Source organism: Nannospalax galili, unplaced genomic scaffold (genome assembly GCF_000622305.1).
Source record: "Nannospalax galili isolate Female #2095 unplaced genomic scaffold, S.galili_v1.0 scaffold290, whole genome shotgun sequence".
In the NCBI taxonomy this organism is placed as follows: domain Eukaryota; kingdom Metazoa; phylum Chordata; class Mammalia; order Rodentia; family Spalacidae; genus Nannospalax; species Nannospalax galili.
Window position 1 is genome coordinate 1,322,309 of NW_008331486.1, and position 18,068 is coordinate 1,340,376.

General features: G+C 44.8%; 1 protein-coding gene across 15 annotated transcripts in view; it reads right to left on the reverse strand.

Annotated features, from left to right (window-relative positions):
• Window positions 1–18,068, reverse strand: part of Dennd1a (DENN domain containing 1A) — a 534,503-nt gene that overhangs the window by 38,159 nt on the left and 478,276 nt on the right. For all 15 annotated transcript variants that reach the window (XM_029559484.1, XM_008824487.2, XM_008824462.3 and 12 more), the window contains one exon: window positions 11,655–11,786. In XM_029559484.1, coding sequence (XP_029415344.1) covers window positions 11,655–11,786 — 132 coding nt within the window. The remainder of the gene's footprint in view (window positions 1–11,654; window positions 11,787–18,068) is intronic.

Below are 18,068 nucleotides of genomic sequence, written 5' to 3' on the forward strand. Positions count from 1 at the left end.
GTAAATCAATTTTGAAAAAAAATGCTTTTTACACTCTGGTCAGTGTCCTGGCAAAGAAACCCCAGACTCACGCTGCTGAATAGGGATAGGCTTGGAGATACCACACCACATAAGGGGATGAGTTCATATGGGCACTGGGGAACAACTGCTTCTCTTTTCTTGGCTCCTGTTCTATTGAACTAATGTGGCCATTCAAGGCACAAGGCCAGCAGCTCTGCAGCTCCTCTTCCTCACTTTCATTCACTCACCTGTTCAACTCTAGTCATTCCTCAAATTCTTACTGGGAGCTTGTCTGTACCAGGCCCTGTGAGGTGCCAAGGACAGCCATGAGGCCAACACTGTCCCTGTCTGGGATATTACCAAGAAGTAGCTACATGGACAGGGATGGCCCAGAGCAGCAAGCCTTGGGGAAGGGTGTGTGTGTGTAGGGGGTGGAGTAGGGGTGATCAGGCAGGAGTGTGGGATTCTGTAGGATGCAGCAGAAAAGGAAGGGTATTCCTAGTGGCAGAGATGGTAGAACTGACTCATAATAAGGTTCTCTTTACATCCTGTTGGGGGTCTGGCAAGGTGTCAGGGACTAGAGAAAAGAAGGACTTAGCCCAGTGTAGAGGGCACTAAACAGTGTTACAGGGTGAGCAGGAACTGGCCAGAAGTGGAAGATGGCAGGGCCCTTGGAGTCTGGTTGTTCTCTGATTATAGAAGGAGGGAATCCTGGGATGAGGGCATTCTAGAGGGTTGAAGAGCCTGCTTATGTCAACACCTGCAGTGTTTTCTAATGTCCCCTGAGATGCTGCGGTATGGTAGACTGACATGACACCCTGGATGAACTAGGGAGGACAAGTTTCCGAAGTCTGAAGGCAGAGTAAGCCACTTTGGTGGCTGGAGCTCATGAATCAGGAACAAGTTAGAAATGAACACTAGGAGATGCCATAATGAAAACAGTGCTAGAAGCGGCAGGTCCAACATCCCAAGGGCTCTCCATAGTGTGCTGTCAGAAGGTCAGAACCTTGGAAGAGCAATGTCTATGGGAAGGGAGTACAAAATACAACCAGTTACAAAGCCCATTCAGACTTCTGGTGTAGCTTCAATCAAGCCGAGGCAAGCCGGCTCAAATTCCATTTCTCTTTGTAGGTTTTAGTTGGAGCTTCCTAGAGGTCACAGCTTGGGCTAATGAAATGGTTTAAAAGGTCAAAGTTCTCCAGTGTAATCACTGGAGAAAGCAAGTGGTGAATGTATAAGCTGGGGGCAGGAAATCTAGGAGTTCTTATAAAGTCAGTGGTTCATGCTAGAATGGCTTAGAACAGCAGTCATATGTATCTTGGGCTTGGAACCTTCCCTATATATCTAAGACACAACTTGGAACCTTCCCTATGTATCTAAGACACAACATAGGTCTTAGAAAGAGTCCTCTGTCTGGCCCTTGGAGCAGACAGAAAGCACTATTGAACACTGGATCCATGCTGATGTGCTCAAGTCAACAGTAAGGAAGTAATGGGTCCTCCCAGAGGATCAGGCAGGGAAACCAGGTTTAGACCAAACTGGATGGAATTTATAACAAATAAAAGGGCAGATGGAGCCTTGGGGATGCCCCTTGGCTCACTCACTCTGCACAAATCTCAGATGTCTGAAACTACCAGACGAACTACTAAGCTAAACCAGTGACTATGAGACTGAGGGCTCTGTGGTCAGGAGTCGAGTCAGTATCATTCTTGCTTTCGAAGACATGGCACAGAAGAGCCATCAGTGATACTCCCTGCACTCATGACCCAGGTTCTTAGCTTTTCTTTTCTTAATCCTGACTGTGGACTGCAGTTGACCCTGTCACTCTCCGTCCCAGAAAGTCAGCACAGGTAGCAACAGACAGCTATGTCCATTCCTTCCACCTGGATACCTGGTTCCCACCTCCTTGGCTGACACACACGGCTCTTTCCCTCTCTCCCTCTCTATTGCTCTGGTTGAGGCTCTCTCTGCTTGACTCTCAGCTCTGGGTATAAACTTTTCTTTAACATCAATAACAGGACAACAGGCTGGGCCAGCTTCTTGTTGGACCTCTGTGCATATTATCAGTTTAGTCTATTCTCCCTTCTTCAGAGAACAGCCTTCTAGTTCCTTCACAGGAACTACCCCTTATTTGTCTCTGTTGTGTGTATCCATGGGGGTTCTATCCAAGGTATGCAGAAGGCCCTTGGCCACAGTGACTGGTTAGGCAATGGGCACAGAACCCAAGTTGGTTCAGTAAGTCGAGCTCATGCCTTGGGTGGAAGTTATTAGGAAGTGACACTGCCTTTTCATGCTGATCATATACCTAGAAGGGTATGGTCTGCAGTTACTGCACTCATCCCACCACTGGGAAGAGAGACTGCACTTGCAGAAGGAGGAAAGAACAAGCCAGGTTAACTCGATTTCCTCCAGGATTGGGCCATACTGACAGCTGATATACACCAACTAATTTCTCTATTGGCTTTTGTCTCTTACAAGGCCATGTGCTCTAATTAATATAGATTCACAATATATGCCCTGCCTTGGTCTTCAGAGCTGGACTAACACCAGCTTGGCCAATTCCAACCAACTCCTACATGTGCCCAGTTTTTCTACTGTATTCACCTCCCTCAGACACAACAGGAAAGTACCCAGTATGCCTTTGTGATTCATGATGGATTTGGCTTACGGAGTCTCTCCCAGGTGCAGGATACCAGTGTACTTGTCTTGGCACCAAGAGAGGCACAGAAATGTTAAGGAGGGCCTGAGGTCTGGAAGGCAACCAGGAACAAAGCTTTATTGTGGTCCAACATCCTGGGATCCAGGGCCACCGGCCCAAGTTGCTGCACTGGATTAAGAGTATGCACCTGGCAAGAAATCCCCACGTTCTCAGCAGAGCTAGGTAAGATCCAGGTTTCAGGGTCCATAACATGGCCTTAAAGGAACTCTGACTTCTGCCTCTGAGCTGTATACTTTTGGTCAAATTCTTGTCATCTCCATGCCTGTCCTTTTATTTGCAAGAGGGATAAGCCTTGAGACTCCTTCCCATTGAACAACCTGGTAGATTAATGGCCTGGCCCACTGGAATGGCTGACTATAGCATCTGAAGTTGAAACGTTTGAAACCCCTTTCTCCAGGTCCCAGTGTGGCCCCTGGCAGATGGTGAGAAACTCAGTGCCACCACCCTCCTTCCTCAGCTGCTCTTTAGACCAGTCTGATGCCCAATACAGGGTAAGAGGGGCTCAACCTGATACCCTAGCACTCAGGTCCCAAGGGGAGAGTGGTCTGGGGGGAGAAAGACTGTGGCCCTGACCTTCTGCATCTGTCCTTTACCTGTACTGATTGGAGCTGGTATAGTCTGACAGGTGCTATTCTGAGGCAGAGTTTTGCTGGCTGTATTCTCAGTGTATAAGAAGTTCTGCCTACACCACTTAGCTCTCTGTCCTCCTAACTCCCTGAGAGGTATACCCCTAAGGGAGCAATGCTGGGTGCTATAACAGAAATCTACTAATTTCCACCTCAGCCTCTGAATTTCTATGATCCGAGCTCTCTTTATTATCATTATTATTATTATTATTTTAAAATATTTTAATTATTTTTATTTTTTATGTGTTTTAAGTGTTTTGCCTGCATGGATATCAGTGCACCCATGCATGCAGTGCCCACAGAGGCAAGAAGAGGGTGCTCTTAACTGCTGATCCATCTCTCTAGCCCCCTTTATTATCATTACTGATGGATTTAGAGTGTGTGGTGTACATGCATGTGCATGCATGTGTGTAGGTACATGTACTTACTTGTGTGTGCACATGAGGAGGCCAGAGGTTAATGCCAGGTGTCTTCCTCTAGTACTCTCTCAACTTTACTTGTCTCTCACTGAGCCTGGAGCTCACTGCTTGGCTAGATTGGCTAGCCAGAAAGTCCCCAGGATCTACCTGTCTGGGCCCCCTCAGCCCTGGGGTTTCAGAGACAAGCCACTACCAGCAGCTTTTTACATGGATTGAAATCAGGTCATCATGTTTGCATGGCAAGCACTCTACCAACAGTGCTACCTCCCCAGCTCCAAATCTTCATTTTTTCGGAGGACAGAGTCTTGCTATCTAGCCCAGGCTGGTTTCACACTTGTGGTACTCTTTCTGCCTTAGTCTCTAAGTACTGGGATTATACGTCTGTGCTACCGTATCCAGCCTGACAGAATCTTTACATCTGATGTCTGCAGTTTTTGTATTCCAAATAGCTCAGGGATGAGGGCCTCTGCCTGACAACTCTCCTCCCCCTCTCTTGAATAGGTTTATTTGACTTGGGGTATAGAGAAGGGGGTTCCAGTCTTCTGCCTTATTCCTCTCCCCTTCCTTTCTGAGACATTTATGGTTGACCTTAGGACCTCATAAAAACACAGAAAGTAAAATGCAACAGGATCCAAGTTCCTATCATTCAAAGCTGTTTCTACTTGGAAACTAATCCTTATTTATGGAAAATAAACTTAAAACTAGTTTTAAAAGAAGATTCTTATTTTGTATGTATGAATATTTTGCTTGCATGAATGTATGGACACCACATGTCTGGTATTCTTGGAGGCCAGAAGAGGGTGTTAGAGGCCCTGGAACTGAGAGTTACTGAGCCATGTGGGTGCTGGGAACTGAACCCCTGGTTCTCTGTAAGAGCAGTCAGTTAAGTGCTCTTAACTACTGAGATATCTCTTTAGTCCCATGCAAAGAGTTTTTGACAATTAATAGAATACTTGTTTTTCTTCTTCAAATGAGCAGATTTATAAAGCATAGCAACTGAAAATGAAACTAAATAGCTTGCTGGACACATAACAAGAAGTTAAACAATAATCAATTAATTATGATCCAATTTAAACATCCATAGTGATAACAAAACCTCAGCATGTTTACAGACTGCCAGCTCTGTGCCAGGCCTCGTTGAAGCTGTGGACTTCTGAGAGGCTCAAGTTCTCATGGGGCAGATGGGTATTAATGAAATGATTACAAAGCTGTGTAGGAGTATGGCATGTCCAGATTCCTGGAGTAGCATAGAGTCAAGAGGGACTACCTCAAGCTACAAGAGCTAGGATACTTACAAAGGGATCTGGTGCTCTGGGGCTGGATACTCAAAGGGTGAAGGACCTTCTGGACCAGTCAAGGGGGAAGATGGAGTCTTTAGGGGAGGCTAGGAGCAGGGCAGTGAAATGGCTATCTTCAAGGCCATGTGGGGACTGCAGTGGGAGTCCTGATTAGGAGACAAGCACAGTGCACTAGAGCGACAATGGCCCGTTATCAAGGCTGTAAGATGATGGAGAGGTGGGTACTGAGCAGTGTTCATGGGTAGTGTGTGGATTACGTTCTCAAGTGGGAGATGGAAGGGGTGAAAGGAGTCTGGCAGGGAGTGTATGCTTGCATCGGAGGCCCGAGTTGAGGCCTCTGGAGGTGTTTGGGAGGAATGACTGAATTGCAGGGAATTATGTTTGACTTCTGAGATCAATGGAAAAGAAGGAACATTTCAGGATGTGAGCCAAGGGTGTTGATGGCATTTGCTAGCTGGGCAGCTTCTCTAGCTTGGCACGGGACACACTGAATGACAGACTCATTCCCATAAACCCAGAATGCCAAAGACACATGGGGAAGCCAGCAACCACATTCCTAGAGCTGGTCCTAGGGTGGTATCCAAACTTCTTTGTCCTAGTTCACTGGAAAGCTACCATGGTACTTGACTGGAACTCAATTTTAAATAGCTTTTAAAACTGTACAGTAAAAAAGTTCATAAAGCTTTTCTCAAATGGAAGGAGAATAGAGGCACCTGTCAAGATATTCTTTTGGAATCTGCACACTGGAAAGCAAGTAACTACTCAGGTTGCAGATCAACGAATTGGGGGAAACATGAAGTGGGTCCCAAAAGTCTGAGAATTCATCCTCCCACTTCCTTGTCAATGGAGGGCTTCTGAGAAGGTCCAGCCTGGCCCAAATTCACGGTCTCAGCAGCCTGCACCCAGGGCTAGCAGCAAGCATCCCTGGACTCCAGCAGTAGTCTGGTGCTATAGCTGGGAGGGAGGGCTGCATACAGCCAGGAGAAGCAGAAGTGCTGCTGCTAGTTCAGGAGCTATTCTTGTCAGCATAGCCAAATCGGTTTCAGCTGATGGTGAAGGCTCAATTCAGTGAGCACAAATGCTCAAAGTACCAGTGGCTTCTCCATTTGACTAAATGCAGGACGTTTTTACAGGTGTGTGTGGGTGCTACCTCTGTTGAATCCTCTCAGGGGAAGGGGACCACAGGACAGTGGTATACCTTTGGGTGCCCAGGTCCTGCTGGGGAGGACCCTGATCCCTACCCCTTCTGAAGCCCCACCTCCGGAGAGTGAAACATGGGGAACTCTAAGCCTGCCTTTTCACCCCTTCCTAGGGGAAGAGGGCCTCTCCTGGGGTGTGGAAAGGGACTGGACATGTCCTGTCCTCCCTTCCTGCTCCCTTTCAGGTCCATTGCTCCTCCTTGCTAAGTGCTTTTGGGCAACTCTGCACTGCTTACTGATCCTGTGTGCAGTAATTCAATCCTTTAAATTTTGAAGCAATGCTTTAGTAACCATTTGGCCTCAGGGCCAATGAAACAGTCTTCTCTTTATTTCTTTTGAGTCAGGATCTCGATCCAGGCTAGCCTCGATTTTTTTTTTTTTTTTTGGTCTTTTTGAGACAGGGTTTCCCTGTAGCCCCAGCTGGCCTGGAACTCACTAAGTAGACCAGGCTGACCTTGAACTCACAGAGATCCGAGGCCTCTGCCTCCAGAATGCTGGGACTAAAGGTGTGCGCCACCATGCCTGGCTGAGCTTTAACTTTTTATGCAGTCCTTGACCTTGAATTCTTGATCTTCCTGCCTTCATTTCCCAAGTGCTGGGATTACTGCCAGGTGCAAGCAACACTGCCTGGCTTTAGTCTTCATTTTAAAAGCTAGCATTTATGGGGCTGGAGAGATGGCTCAGAGGTTAAGAACACTGACTGCTCTCGCAGAGGACCTGGGTTCGATTCCCAGCACCCACATGATGACTAGGAACTGTCCTTAACTCCAGTTATAGGGGACTCCAAAATCCTCTTCTGACCTCCGCAGCATTGCACGGCACGGGTGCACTCACATACATGCAGGCAATACACTCATACACATAAAATAAAAATAATAAACAAAATATTACAGAAAAAAAGCTGGCATTTAGGGGCAGGCAAGATGGCTAAGTGGGTAAAGGTGCTTGCTGCCAAGCCTGATAACCTGAGTTTGAGTCCCAGTCCCCACATGGTGGAAAGAGAGAATCAACTCCTGCAAGTTGTCTTCCTACCTCCACAGGTGCACTTATACAAACACACACACACACACACACACAATGTAAAAAAAAAAAGCTGGCATTTTAATCTGATTTAACTATCTCCTTGTCCTTATTTCTCAATTGAATATAAACTTCAGAATAGAGAAAAATAATTACTTAAAAGTTCTCTAAACCAGCCAGGCGTGGTGGCACATGCCTTTAATCCCAACACTCAGAGGCAGAGTCAGGCGGATCTCTGTGAGTTCAAGGCCAGCCTGGTCTACATAGTGAGTTCCAGGACAGCTGGGGCTATAGGGAGACCCTGTCTCAAAAAAAAAAAAAAAAAAAAAAAAAAAAGTTCTCTAAACCTAAATATTTCTAAGGTAGGCTAGGCATTCTTAAACTCTTTTATGTTTTTTGTTTTTGTTTTGGTTTTTTTTGGTCGTTTTGAGACAGGGTCTCCCTGTAGCCCCAGCTATCCTGGAACTCACTATGTGGACTGGGCTGGCCTTGAACTCACAGAGAGCCACCTGCCTCTGCTGGGATTAAAGACGTACGCCACCATGCGCAGCTCTTTTATGCTTTTTAATTCTTCAAAGAAACATATAATATAGATATAAAGATATAATATAATGTAGATACAAAGGCCAACTAAAAGCCCATTTATTTTACTCACCCTGAGCTTTTAGTGGCATGACCTATACCTGCTGTAACAAAAAACGAACCACAAGGGAATATGGCTGTTGATAAACATCTTTCAATAGAGGGTCTACCGGGGGCTGTGTGGAATGGTCTTGGGGTGAAGATGTTGCTTCTTTGGGGCCCTCCTGAGCACTCTGGAATCCATGTTCCCACTGACTCCATCTGTGGGTCTGTCTCCATCATCATGTCCTCCAGGGTGGAGCCTGGACATTTATACATGGCATGTGGATGAAGAGGCACATAGTCAAATGGAGACAAGGTCCCAGTCTTGAGGAGAAACTACTGAAGCAGAGGGCAAGAGAGCATCTTTTCTCCCTGGCAATGGCCACTCTTGGCATGGAGTTCTCCTTTGCCAGCCACCCTCCACCCAGTGCAGAGCTGCTGAGAGCTCTGCAAAGGGCCTCTTGTTGTCACTCTGTAGGATGCCTCCATGGGACGGTCCTGACTATGTGCCAGTTGTAAAGTAGATGGGTTAATAGTCCTCACCTTCACTGGCCAGCTACCTGAGCTTTATGTTTGCTCTGTTTCACTTTATTATTTATTTTTAAGATAGGTCTCACTATGTTTCCCAGATTGGTCTCAAATTTGTGATCCTCTGGACTCAGCCTCCCAAGGACTAAGATTACAGGCATGTATTACCAAGCCTGGCTCTAGCCAAGTGTTCTTAAAGAATAAAATCCACAGAAACGCAGGCCCAGGGTGAGAATGTTCATAAGGTTAGCATGCATGATCTGGCTGGATAGATTATTTCCAGCAGCTGAAGTTTGAGCCTGATGGTCCTGACTGTCCATGCTGGTGGCCCAGACCTACACCGGTGCTTTCAGGTCTTTGAGTGCCAATTCTTGGTCCATAAAACAAGGCCAATGAGCCCTTCCTTAAAGGGCAATGGCAGAGATCATATAAAATATTGTGAGGTCTTTTTTTTTTTTTTTTAAACACCACTGGGGCTATATGAGTATCTCTGATGAGCCACAGATGAACACTTAAAATTTAGAATAGTATGTCAAACCTATGACTTTACTGATCCCTTAACATGAGGCTGAAGCTGGTATGCACATCAGGTTAAACTGTTTAGAATACAAACAAACAAACAAGCAAACAAACAAAAAAACCACAGAAGACTGTAGCGAACATTTAAAACTGGAACTCACAGGCCTGTTGTTTAGGAAGAAGAATCTCTACAACTCAAGCTGGCCAGCAGTAGGAGCTCTACCTGCAGTGGCTCATGGCCCATCAAAGCAGGCCCCAGGGAAGGACTGAGGACAACCTACCAAGGGACAGAGCTGGAAAGGGTTAAAAGAAAGGGGTCTGCAGTTTCTCTGGCCCAACCTCCTCCACCCCCACAGCTAATCTGTCACCTAATGAAGAAGGGGCCCGGCACAAGTGAGCTAGCTGGCAGTTCACTTACAGCAAACTGATTAAGAATGTTCAACCAACAGCAGACTGCAGACCTTTCCAGAGAAAATAAATAGAGTGTAGACTGTATGCAAATGTGTTTGTCACTTTGACAGCACGTCTCAATTAAGGCATCTCGCGGTTGTGGGTAGGCTCTGTGGCTGCAGCTGGAAGGGAGAGCCCGCTGCATGGCTGATACTAGGGGCTTGACCTTAATCCACATGCATGCATTAAAAAAAATGCCTGCCTTCCTGTACACTTGCATAATGCTGGCAGCCACGTGAGGGAAGTGACAAACGGGGGGAAAAAGCCACTTTCATCCTCTCCAGTTTGCAGACCTGTGAAGGCACAGACAGCTCTTATTTCAACAGAGTTTGGGGTGGCTTTTTTAATTGTTTATCCCCCACCCGTGTGCATACACACGCTCTTATTCTGCATTTAGCTGGGAATGGCATTAAAGCATCTCTCCATTTCTTGCTGAAATGGAAAGAAGGTCTTTCTCCATTTCAAATAGGGCCTCTTTTTTTGTGTGTTTTGAAAATGCAATGTTTAACACCATGAAATCCCTCCCCCGCCCCCTCTTTCTCTGTAATGGGCTCCCAACTCCAGCGAGGGGCTCCTTTCATGGGCAGGTTCACATGTGCAGGAATGAGGACAAAGGGAAGCAGGAAGCTGACTTGGAACATCATGCTGGCTACAACCAGGGCAGTGCTTTCAGCAAACACGGCCAGGAGCTGGGGTGAGGGCTGCTCCAGCCGAGGAGCAGCTTTTTAGGGGTGTGGACACCAGTGTGATTTGAAGAGCATCGTTAACCAGATGAGCACTGCTCCATTCCTGCTTCTGCCTTACACTACATATTGGCTTCCATAACATCCCTTTTAAGTGTAAAATCAGAAAAAGGGAGAATTTCCCCTATTAAAGATGTACGAAGCATTATCTGAAAGGACTGATTAGAGAATGATTCTTCTATTCCAACCAGCTTATGCTTTACAATAATAACCCACACAACAATTTTGTTAGCTCTTTTTCTTATTTTACATTTTTATTTAATTTTGTTTGCATGTGTGTATGACTGTGTGGGGGGTGTGCATGTGCTGTGGCACATATAGGGAGGTCAAAGGACAGTTTGGGGGCAGGGGTCAGTTCTTTCCTTCCACCATGTAGGTCCTGGGGATTGAACTCGGGTTGTCAAGCTTAGAAATCTCCTTTGCCTGCAGAGCCATCTTGCCAGCTTGATTCTTTTTACTTTTAAATAGCTCCATGTTCAATACATACTAGGCACTTGGTAAACAGCTCTCAAAACAAAGGTTTTAAATACAGGATTCTAAGTCCTTTTGTGGTAAAATAGTGATCCCATTTAATGTAAAAGTCATAAAGGCTAGTTTAATCATGCCTCATCTACTAAATGGTTAAAGAATCCGGTGATTTAAGCACAGTGGAAGAGTGCTTTTCTAGCAAACATTAAGTCCTTGTTTAGATCTCCAGCAACAGAAACAAGAATAAAAACTTTACAAATTCTTGTTATAACCATACCTTGCTAATAGACTCATGTCTTATTAAGCAGACCAAGCCAAACCAAACCAAACCAAACCACACACACACACACACACACACACACACACACACATTTACAATGATAATCAGAGCAGTTGACTGAAGAGAAGTAGGGAAGAATACATAATCTTTAAAAATATAACTAGAGGTAGGAAATAGATACAAATTTTAATTTCTATACAGAGTACAATGTATTACTTGGTTGGGGATAGTAAATCAAATGAATAGACAATTTCTCAAACGTTCAGGCTCTTGCAAGCAGTTGGGTAGTCGGATCTCTAGAACCACAATGAGGGTATTTACTCTGAGAAGCAAGACTGCCAATATTGATTTTCAGGAAGTACATTAATAAAGAACTCCTAATTGATTTTTCTTAAGACTTCGCTTGTTACCTTTTATTTGAAGGTGCGAAGAAGGGCCTGGGATGCTAAAGTGTTCTGATGAGATGCTTAGCTAACAGGAACCTTAAACGCAGTGCCCGGGAGTGGGGGAGGCAGCATCTACATTTAATGACTTCATGTTGTGGTGGCACTAGTGATGACCCACCCCATTCTGTCACCACTGAGATTACAGAAAATTCACCGTCAAAGCATGCTTATGCCAAATAAACTTTTGATGATGTGAAAACCATGGAGTTGCTTTGCCAAAGGAGAGCTGGATGCAAAACCCACTGGCAGCATGTGCTATAGATTCTGCTTCAAACGAAAACATTGGACAGCCCTGTAAGAGGCCAGGGTACCTACCTGCCCGAAGTGGACTGTGATTGGTCTCCGGTCTTCTCTCAGTCGGGGGTCCTGGGTCTCCCCCAGTGGGGATGGCATGATCTTTGGCAGCGGTTCTTCTGCAGAGGGAGTGCAGCCATTCTCTGTGATGTCCTGCAGGGAGGAGGATGGTCTGTGGTGGGCACTGAGACCCTGGCCCTGGGCCCTGGACCCTCTTCTCATGGTCCCTCCCCATCCCCCCCCCCAGCCAAGAGGCCTGCTAAGGAACTCCCAAGCTATTTGAAGCCTGTACTTCTGGGAGAGGTAGACAAAACAGATGCTAACTTGGCCTTTTGACTTTGAAGTACCAGGAAACCCAAAATTGTTCACATTAAATTATAAACATAACATCATAATTAATAATGGTTAAAAAGTTATTTTCATCCTACATTCTTCCATGGCTATTTTCATTTTTACATATTCACTTTGTCTATATGCAGACATTTAAAAATTACTTGCAATCACAGCTCATGCATAATTTTATATCTTGTTTTCTCTCAATATAAGCATTACCATGGTGCTACATAGTCATTATAACAATAATAATTTTAATGGATGCATACTATTTCACTGAGCAGACAGCTAATGATTTAAATAAATCATTCCACTACTACTTGGTTTGTTTCCATTTTTTTTTCCTTTCTAAATACCAGTGATAAATATCATGGTCTTTTCTTTCTTTCTTTTTTTTTCTATTATCGCTTCTATGGCAATCCCTGGAATGAAACTCTGAGGTCAAAGATATAAACATTTTTAAAGCTTTTTATTCATTCTACCAAATTGCATTCTAATTTACACCAACTACTCGCAATAGATGCGTTATCAGTTGAGGTACTTGTTAGCCTTATCGTTTTAAAAATGTATCGCTAATTTAATAGGTGAAAAATCAGACCTCATTGTTGCTTTAATTTGCATTGCTTGGATTATTTGTGAGTGTGGACATGTTTTCACATCTGCTTACTACCCCGGGTTTTTCTTGATGGGAATGAGGAGACTCAATCCTAAATTAGGACTCCCTGATTTACAGCACATTCATGGAACTAAAGAAAAAAAAAATTTTTTTTTTTTTTTTTTTCCCACATATCCCAGGCTGACCTCAAACTTGCTATGTGATGATGTCCTTGAATTCTTAATCCTGCCTCTACCCCCAAGTGCTGGGAATATGGAAAAAGAGATGTGTGCCACTATGCCCACTTTATGGGATTCTTGGAATCAAATTAAGGACCTGGACATTCTGCAGGTCTGAATTAAAAAAAAATATTCTACCACTTAAAAATACTTTCCCATACCTATAAGAAACATTATCGAGCCAAGCTGTGCACCACCACGCCCGGCAAGAAATATTTTTAAATCTAGACTTTTGATCATTGGCCACTCTTTCTCAACTCAACAGTGAGAATCACAGGACATAGGGAAAGCAGTTACTTATTGAAAAATTATACATTAAGGAAGAAACAAATATAATACCTCTGTGCCTCAGTTTCCCTATGTGTAAAATGGGGATATGGAAGCTATGGGGGACTAAAGAAGAAGGCAATGTAATGAAAGTGCCTAGAACATTATTAGCTATTCAATAAACTATTGGAATGGAGTAGATACTGTACATATACATGCATGTGTATGTACACACACGTGTGGGTTTATATAGCTTTATACATTCAACTGCCTGCCTCCTGGTTTCCTTTCCTAAAGAATCAGCTGCCTGTGAGTGTGATCAGCCCCGAGGAGTCTCTTTGCTTGGTCAGGGAGGTAACTGACCTCTTGGCCTTACAGACAGGGCTTGGATCATGTAGCCCACATTGGATTGGTCAATCTCCACTAAGCTAAGGCTCAGTGATGAAAGGGGCTGCCGACAGCCAATTAGAAATGGTTGTTTGGAAAGGGGCTGCCCTAAGGTGATTAGGGCAAATGGAACAAAGCAGGGGAGAGACTCCTTCCGTGCCAGAGAGCAACACAAGGGCAAAAGGGGCATTTTGGATACAGGTGGGGGCACCTAGAGGATTAACACGAGGTGCATAAGGCCAAACAGTAACAAATTCACTTTGGTTCAAGAAAAATATTCATATTTATTTTCTCTGTGTGTATGCACATGTGTGTGTGTGTGTGTGTGTGTGTGTGTGTGTGTGTGTGTGTATGAAAAAATGGAGCTACAAGGTAACAAGGTAGGAAAATGCATTAAGAAACTATAAGAGGATAATTATTTTACAAAGAAAATGTGGTAGTTTTGGGGATGATGTCTTAGTTCAAGGTTTTAAGTAAAAAATGCTCTGTTCTAGGGACTGGAGCGAAGGCTCGGTGGTTAAGAACTTTTATTGTTCTCACAGAGGACCTGGGTTTGATTCCCGGCGCCTACATGGTGGTCAACAACCATCTGTAACTCCAATTCCAGGGAATCCAACGACCTCTTCTGGCCTTCATGGGCATTGCATTCATGTGGTACACTTATATACACACAGGCAAAACACTCATATGCATAAAATAAAATAAAATAAAAACATGCTGTGTTCTAGCTTTATTTGGCCATCAACTCACTGCCCAATCTTTTCAATTCATTCTGCAGTGGTTTTTCACAATGGGGAGATTCCCAGCTCTTGGCAAAGGTCCTGGGAGAATGGGTAAAATGAGATGAACTACCAGGAGGCTCTCATGATGTCCAGCACTGTGCACACCAAATGGTGCCTCTGGAGGGTGTTTTTCCAGTCTCTTGACCTTCATTCTCACACTTAGCTCCTATGGTGATCACAAGGTAAATAGGCGAGGAAATGGAGCTCAGAGAAGGGAACTTGCCCAAGGCCGCAGAGCTAGAAAGTGGAAGAGCCTAGAGTTCATGACCCCTGGCTTTTAAAACATATCAACTCTCAACAACAGCGCAAATGAAAGTCTGCTGGGGCAGGGGGTGCTTGCCATGCTGCACCATCAGAAGTGACCTCCTCTTCCTCCTCGGCACTCCCTCTTGCTAACCTGGTCACAGGCCACCATGCCCTATGCCACCCAGTTATGCAGCTCTCTAGACTCTGAGTTCCTTAGGGTCTGGCTTTGCCTGAATCTAGCACAGGCTCTCCAATAAAACTCTTTTAAGGTGAACTAAACATTTGGAAGGCAAATGTACCCGGGTGTTAAAAAAGCCACATTTTGTTTGGTCAAAACACCCAAAGATGAAAAGATTTGGATAGCCTCATCATTATCACCCTGCAAGTGTTTCACTTCTTCACTGTTTTCTCTATCTGAGGAGGGACAACTGCTTCCTCCCAGGATGCCATGGGGAGCAGAAGAGGAGCTCAGGTCAAGATAAATGAGCACCGTGCATATCGCATATCCTCTCTAGCAGACAGCCTGCACTAGTAGGCAGCCAGTAGGGCAACTCTGGATCCCACAGCTGAAGTGGCCTAAAACTGACTGAGCCATCAGCCAAGGGACTGGGATATGGGGACCCTGATATCCTTCTGGTTGGAATGTAAATTGGCAGTTTATATGAAAAAACTAAAGGATGTACATGCCTTTTGGCCCACTAATTCCATTTGTAGCATTTTTTTTTTCCTAATGAAAAAGTAAGAATTTCTGCAAAGTCTTCCCTTCCAGGATATTTGCCTAGGAAGATTTGAACTAACTTAAGTGGCCAAGAACAGGATTAAGTAATACATATATGCCCATCCAATAAATGTACTATGATATAAAACAACGACATGCAAAAAACATTTGTAGCAGGCTGGGACATGTTCAGAATGTACCATGTGAAAGTGCAGGTGATAAATGATATGATTTTCCTTCTGCTTCTCTGATTTGTTGGATTTTTGCTAATAAACATGAGTTGGGGGTGAGGCCAACCTTAGAGAGCTGATTGTGAGGCCACCCGAGCCGAGTCCCGGCGGCTTCGGCTTCCGTAAAAAACAAAAAAACAAAAAAACAAAAAACAAAAACCCCATGAGTTTTGTTGTTTGCAAATGGGGAGAAAAAATTACCTCCTGAATGTCATTTAAAAAAATCAAAACAAGGGGGAGGTGCAGATATGGGAAGGGATATAAATACTACCAAACCATATTGTATAAAAATATTCAATAAAAAACAAAAAAGCCAGGTGTGGTAGCACATGCCTTTAATCCCAGTACTTGGGAGGCAGAGGAAGGTGGATCTTTGTGAGTTCAAGGCTAGCCTGGTCTACACAGTGAGTGCCAGGTCAGTTGGGGCTACAGGGAGACTATTTCAAAAAGACAAAAAAAAAAAAAAAAAAAAAAAAAAAAAAAAAAAATTAAAAAAAAACAAGGGTCTTCAGGGAGGGATGAACCAAATTCTTCCTGAAGAGTCACAGAGGAAGATATCACACAGAACTGCAGATCAGAGGCCACCACAGGGTGGCAAATTCATCCCAGGAGCCTCAAGGCTCAGAGCACGGAGAGCCCCTCTAGGCCTCATCCTTAGGCAGAGCAAAGGAGACAGAATAGAATTCTATTTCTGCCACCTTCCCAGAGCGTCTCCTGGAATAAAAAAATCCTGACAGAGCTGACCTCCACTTCTCGGTGGAGGAGGACGGACCTTGGAGGGAGCTGGGGACAGGTTTCCTGAGGCAGGGAAGCAAGGGCAGACCAGGCATTCCTGCCTGGAGTTGGGAGCAGTGCCTAGCATTTGCAGAAGGGCTAGAGAATCCCTCTCCCTGTGAAGTTGGGAAGGCCTCAACCAAAGGAGTAGCTCCATCAGAGCTATGTTCTAGAGGGATTCCTCTGGTAGCCATGTGGACAACCTAAGGGGAAGAGGTCCTCGGCCAGTCACCTCATGGGGTATGTGCACATGGCTTTTTGGGCAGACTTGCTAATCTAGGTGTGAGGCAAAAGAAATGGACAGGATGCAGACTTTCATTTATGGAGAGGTTAAGCGCTGCTGTTAAAATACATCACCTTGGGGCTGGAGAGATGGCTCAGCGGTTAAGTAAGAGCACTGACTGCTCTTGCAGAGGACCCGGGTTCGATTCCCAGCACCCACATGGCAGCTATGAACTGTCCTTAACTCCAGTTCCAGGGGAATCCAAAGCCCTCTTCTGACCTCCGTGGCATTGCAAAACACAGGTGCACTCACATACATGCAGACAATAGATGTCCCCTAGTTTATGGATGAGGGAAACTCAGAGAAGGCTAGTAACTTGCCCAGGGCCACACAGTTAACATCCGATACAACCAAACTGAGTCTTCTGGGTGGCCTTGGAAGCCCAAATATCACATTTCTACCAGGGGGGCTTAAAATATAAGGCCAAGGCCAAGGCCAAAGCCTTCCTATCTCTGGCAAGAGAACTACCTGTTTTCACTTTGAGATTTATGCTATGCCTGTCTTTTCCCGGCCTACTTCCACCACAGCAAATGCAAATTAAAATATGAATATTGATATCAAACTAGTAAGCCAAAATTGAAGTCTCTGTGATTGAGGCTACAGCGTATTTTAATGTGTCTGAAGACAGGGAGCTGACAGTTGTGTGATAAGGTGTGAAAATGTCCGCTCTGTAAAGCCTACCTGCTCTCCCTGCCCTGCACGTGCTTCGAAGTGTTTGGTTAGAAACTCAAGCCAACTGTGAATTTGCTCCTTTCAATCAGAGAGACGCTAAGCAAGCTCATTTTGTCATTTAACGATTGGGGCCGGAGACATGGCTCAGCAGTTAAGAACACTGGTTGTTCTTGCAGAAGACAGGGGTTTGAATCCCAGCACCCACATGACCGCTAACAACTATCTGTAACTCCAGTCCCAGGGGATCCGACAGCCTCTTCTGACCTCCGTGGGCATTGCACGATACCGGTGCACTTACCTACATGCAGGCAATACACCCATACACATAAAATAAAAATAATAAATAAAATTTAAAAAAGATCAAAGATTTAGAACATTACAAATGGCTATGAAATGGGCCCATTTGGTTAAAGCATTCTGGTACTGAAGAAAAAAAAATCAGCATTCCTTAAGGGCACAAAATAGCACCCTTATGTGCATATCCTAGAGTTCTCTGCAGGTGAGGCGGAAGCAAGCACAGCCACCTGTTTTAAAATGGTGTCCTCACATCAGCCTGGCACTGGGCAGCAGAATGCGATTTGTTGACATTCTTCTGTAGGTCAGGTCTGGTGAGGACACATTCTGGGGGAAGCGCCACTGCCTCCCCGAGGAACATGGCTAGAATCCATGTCATTTCTCCTTCCTAATTCTGAGCGAGTTGGACTTCAAAGGAGGCCAGACTATAACAGAACTTGACCACTTTGCTCCATTTATCCAGAGAAATATGTTCCCTTTCTTTTTTTGTTCCTAGGCTGAGGCAGAGCAGGTGTGGAATAAAGCCACACTATAGGATCTATGAACAATTACTTGCCAATGGTCACATAGATATCCTGAAAGCTCTTCTTTCAGAGGCTTTGAAAATCTGCAGCA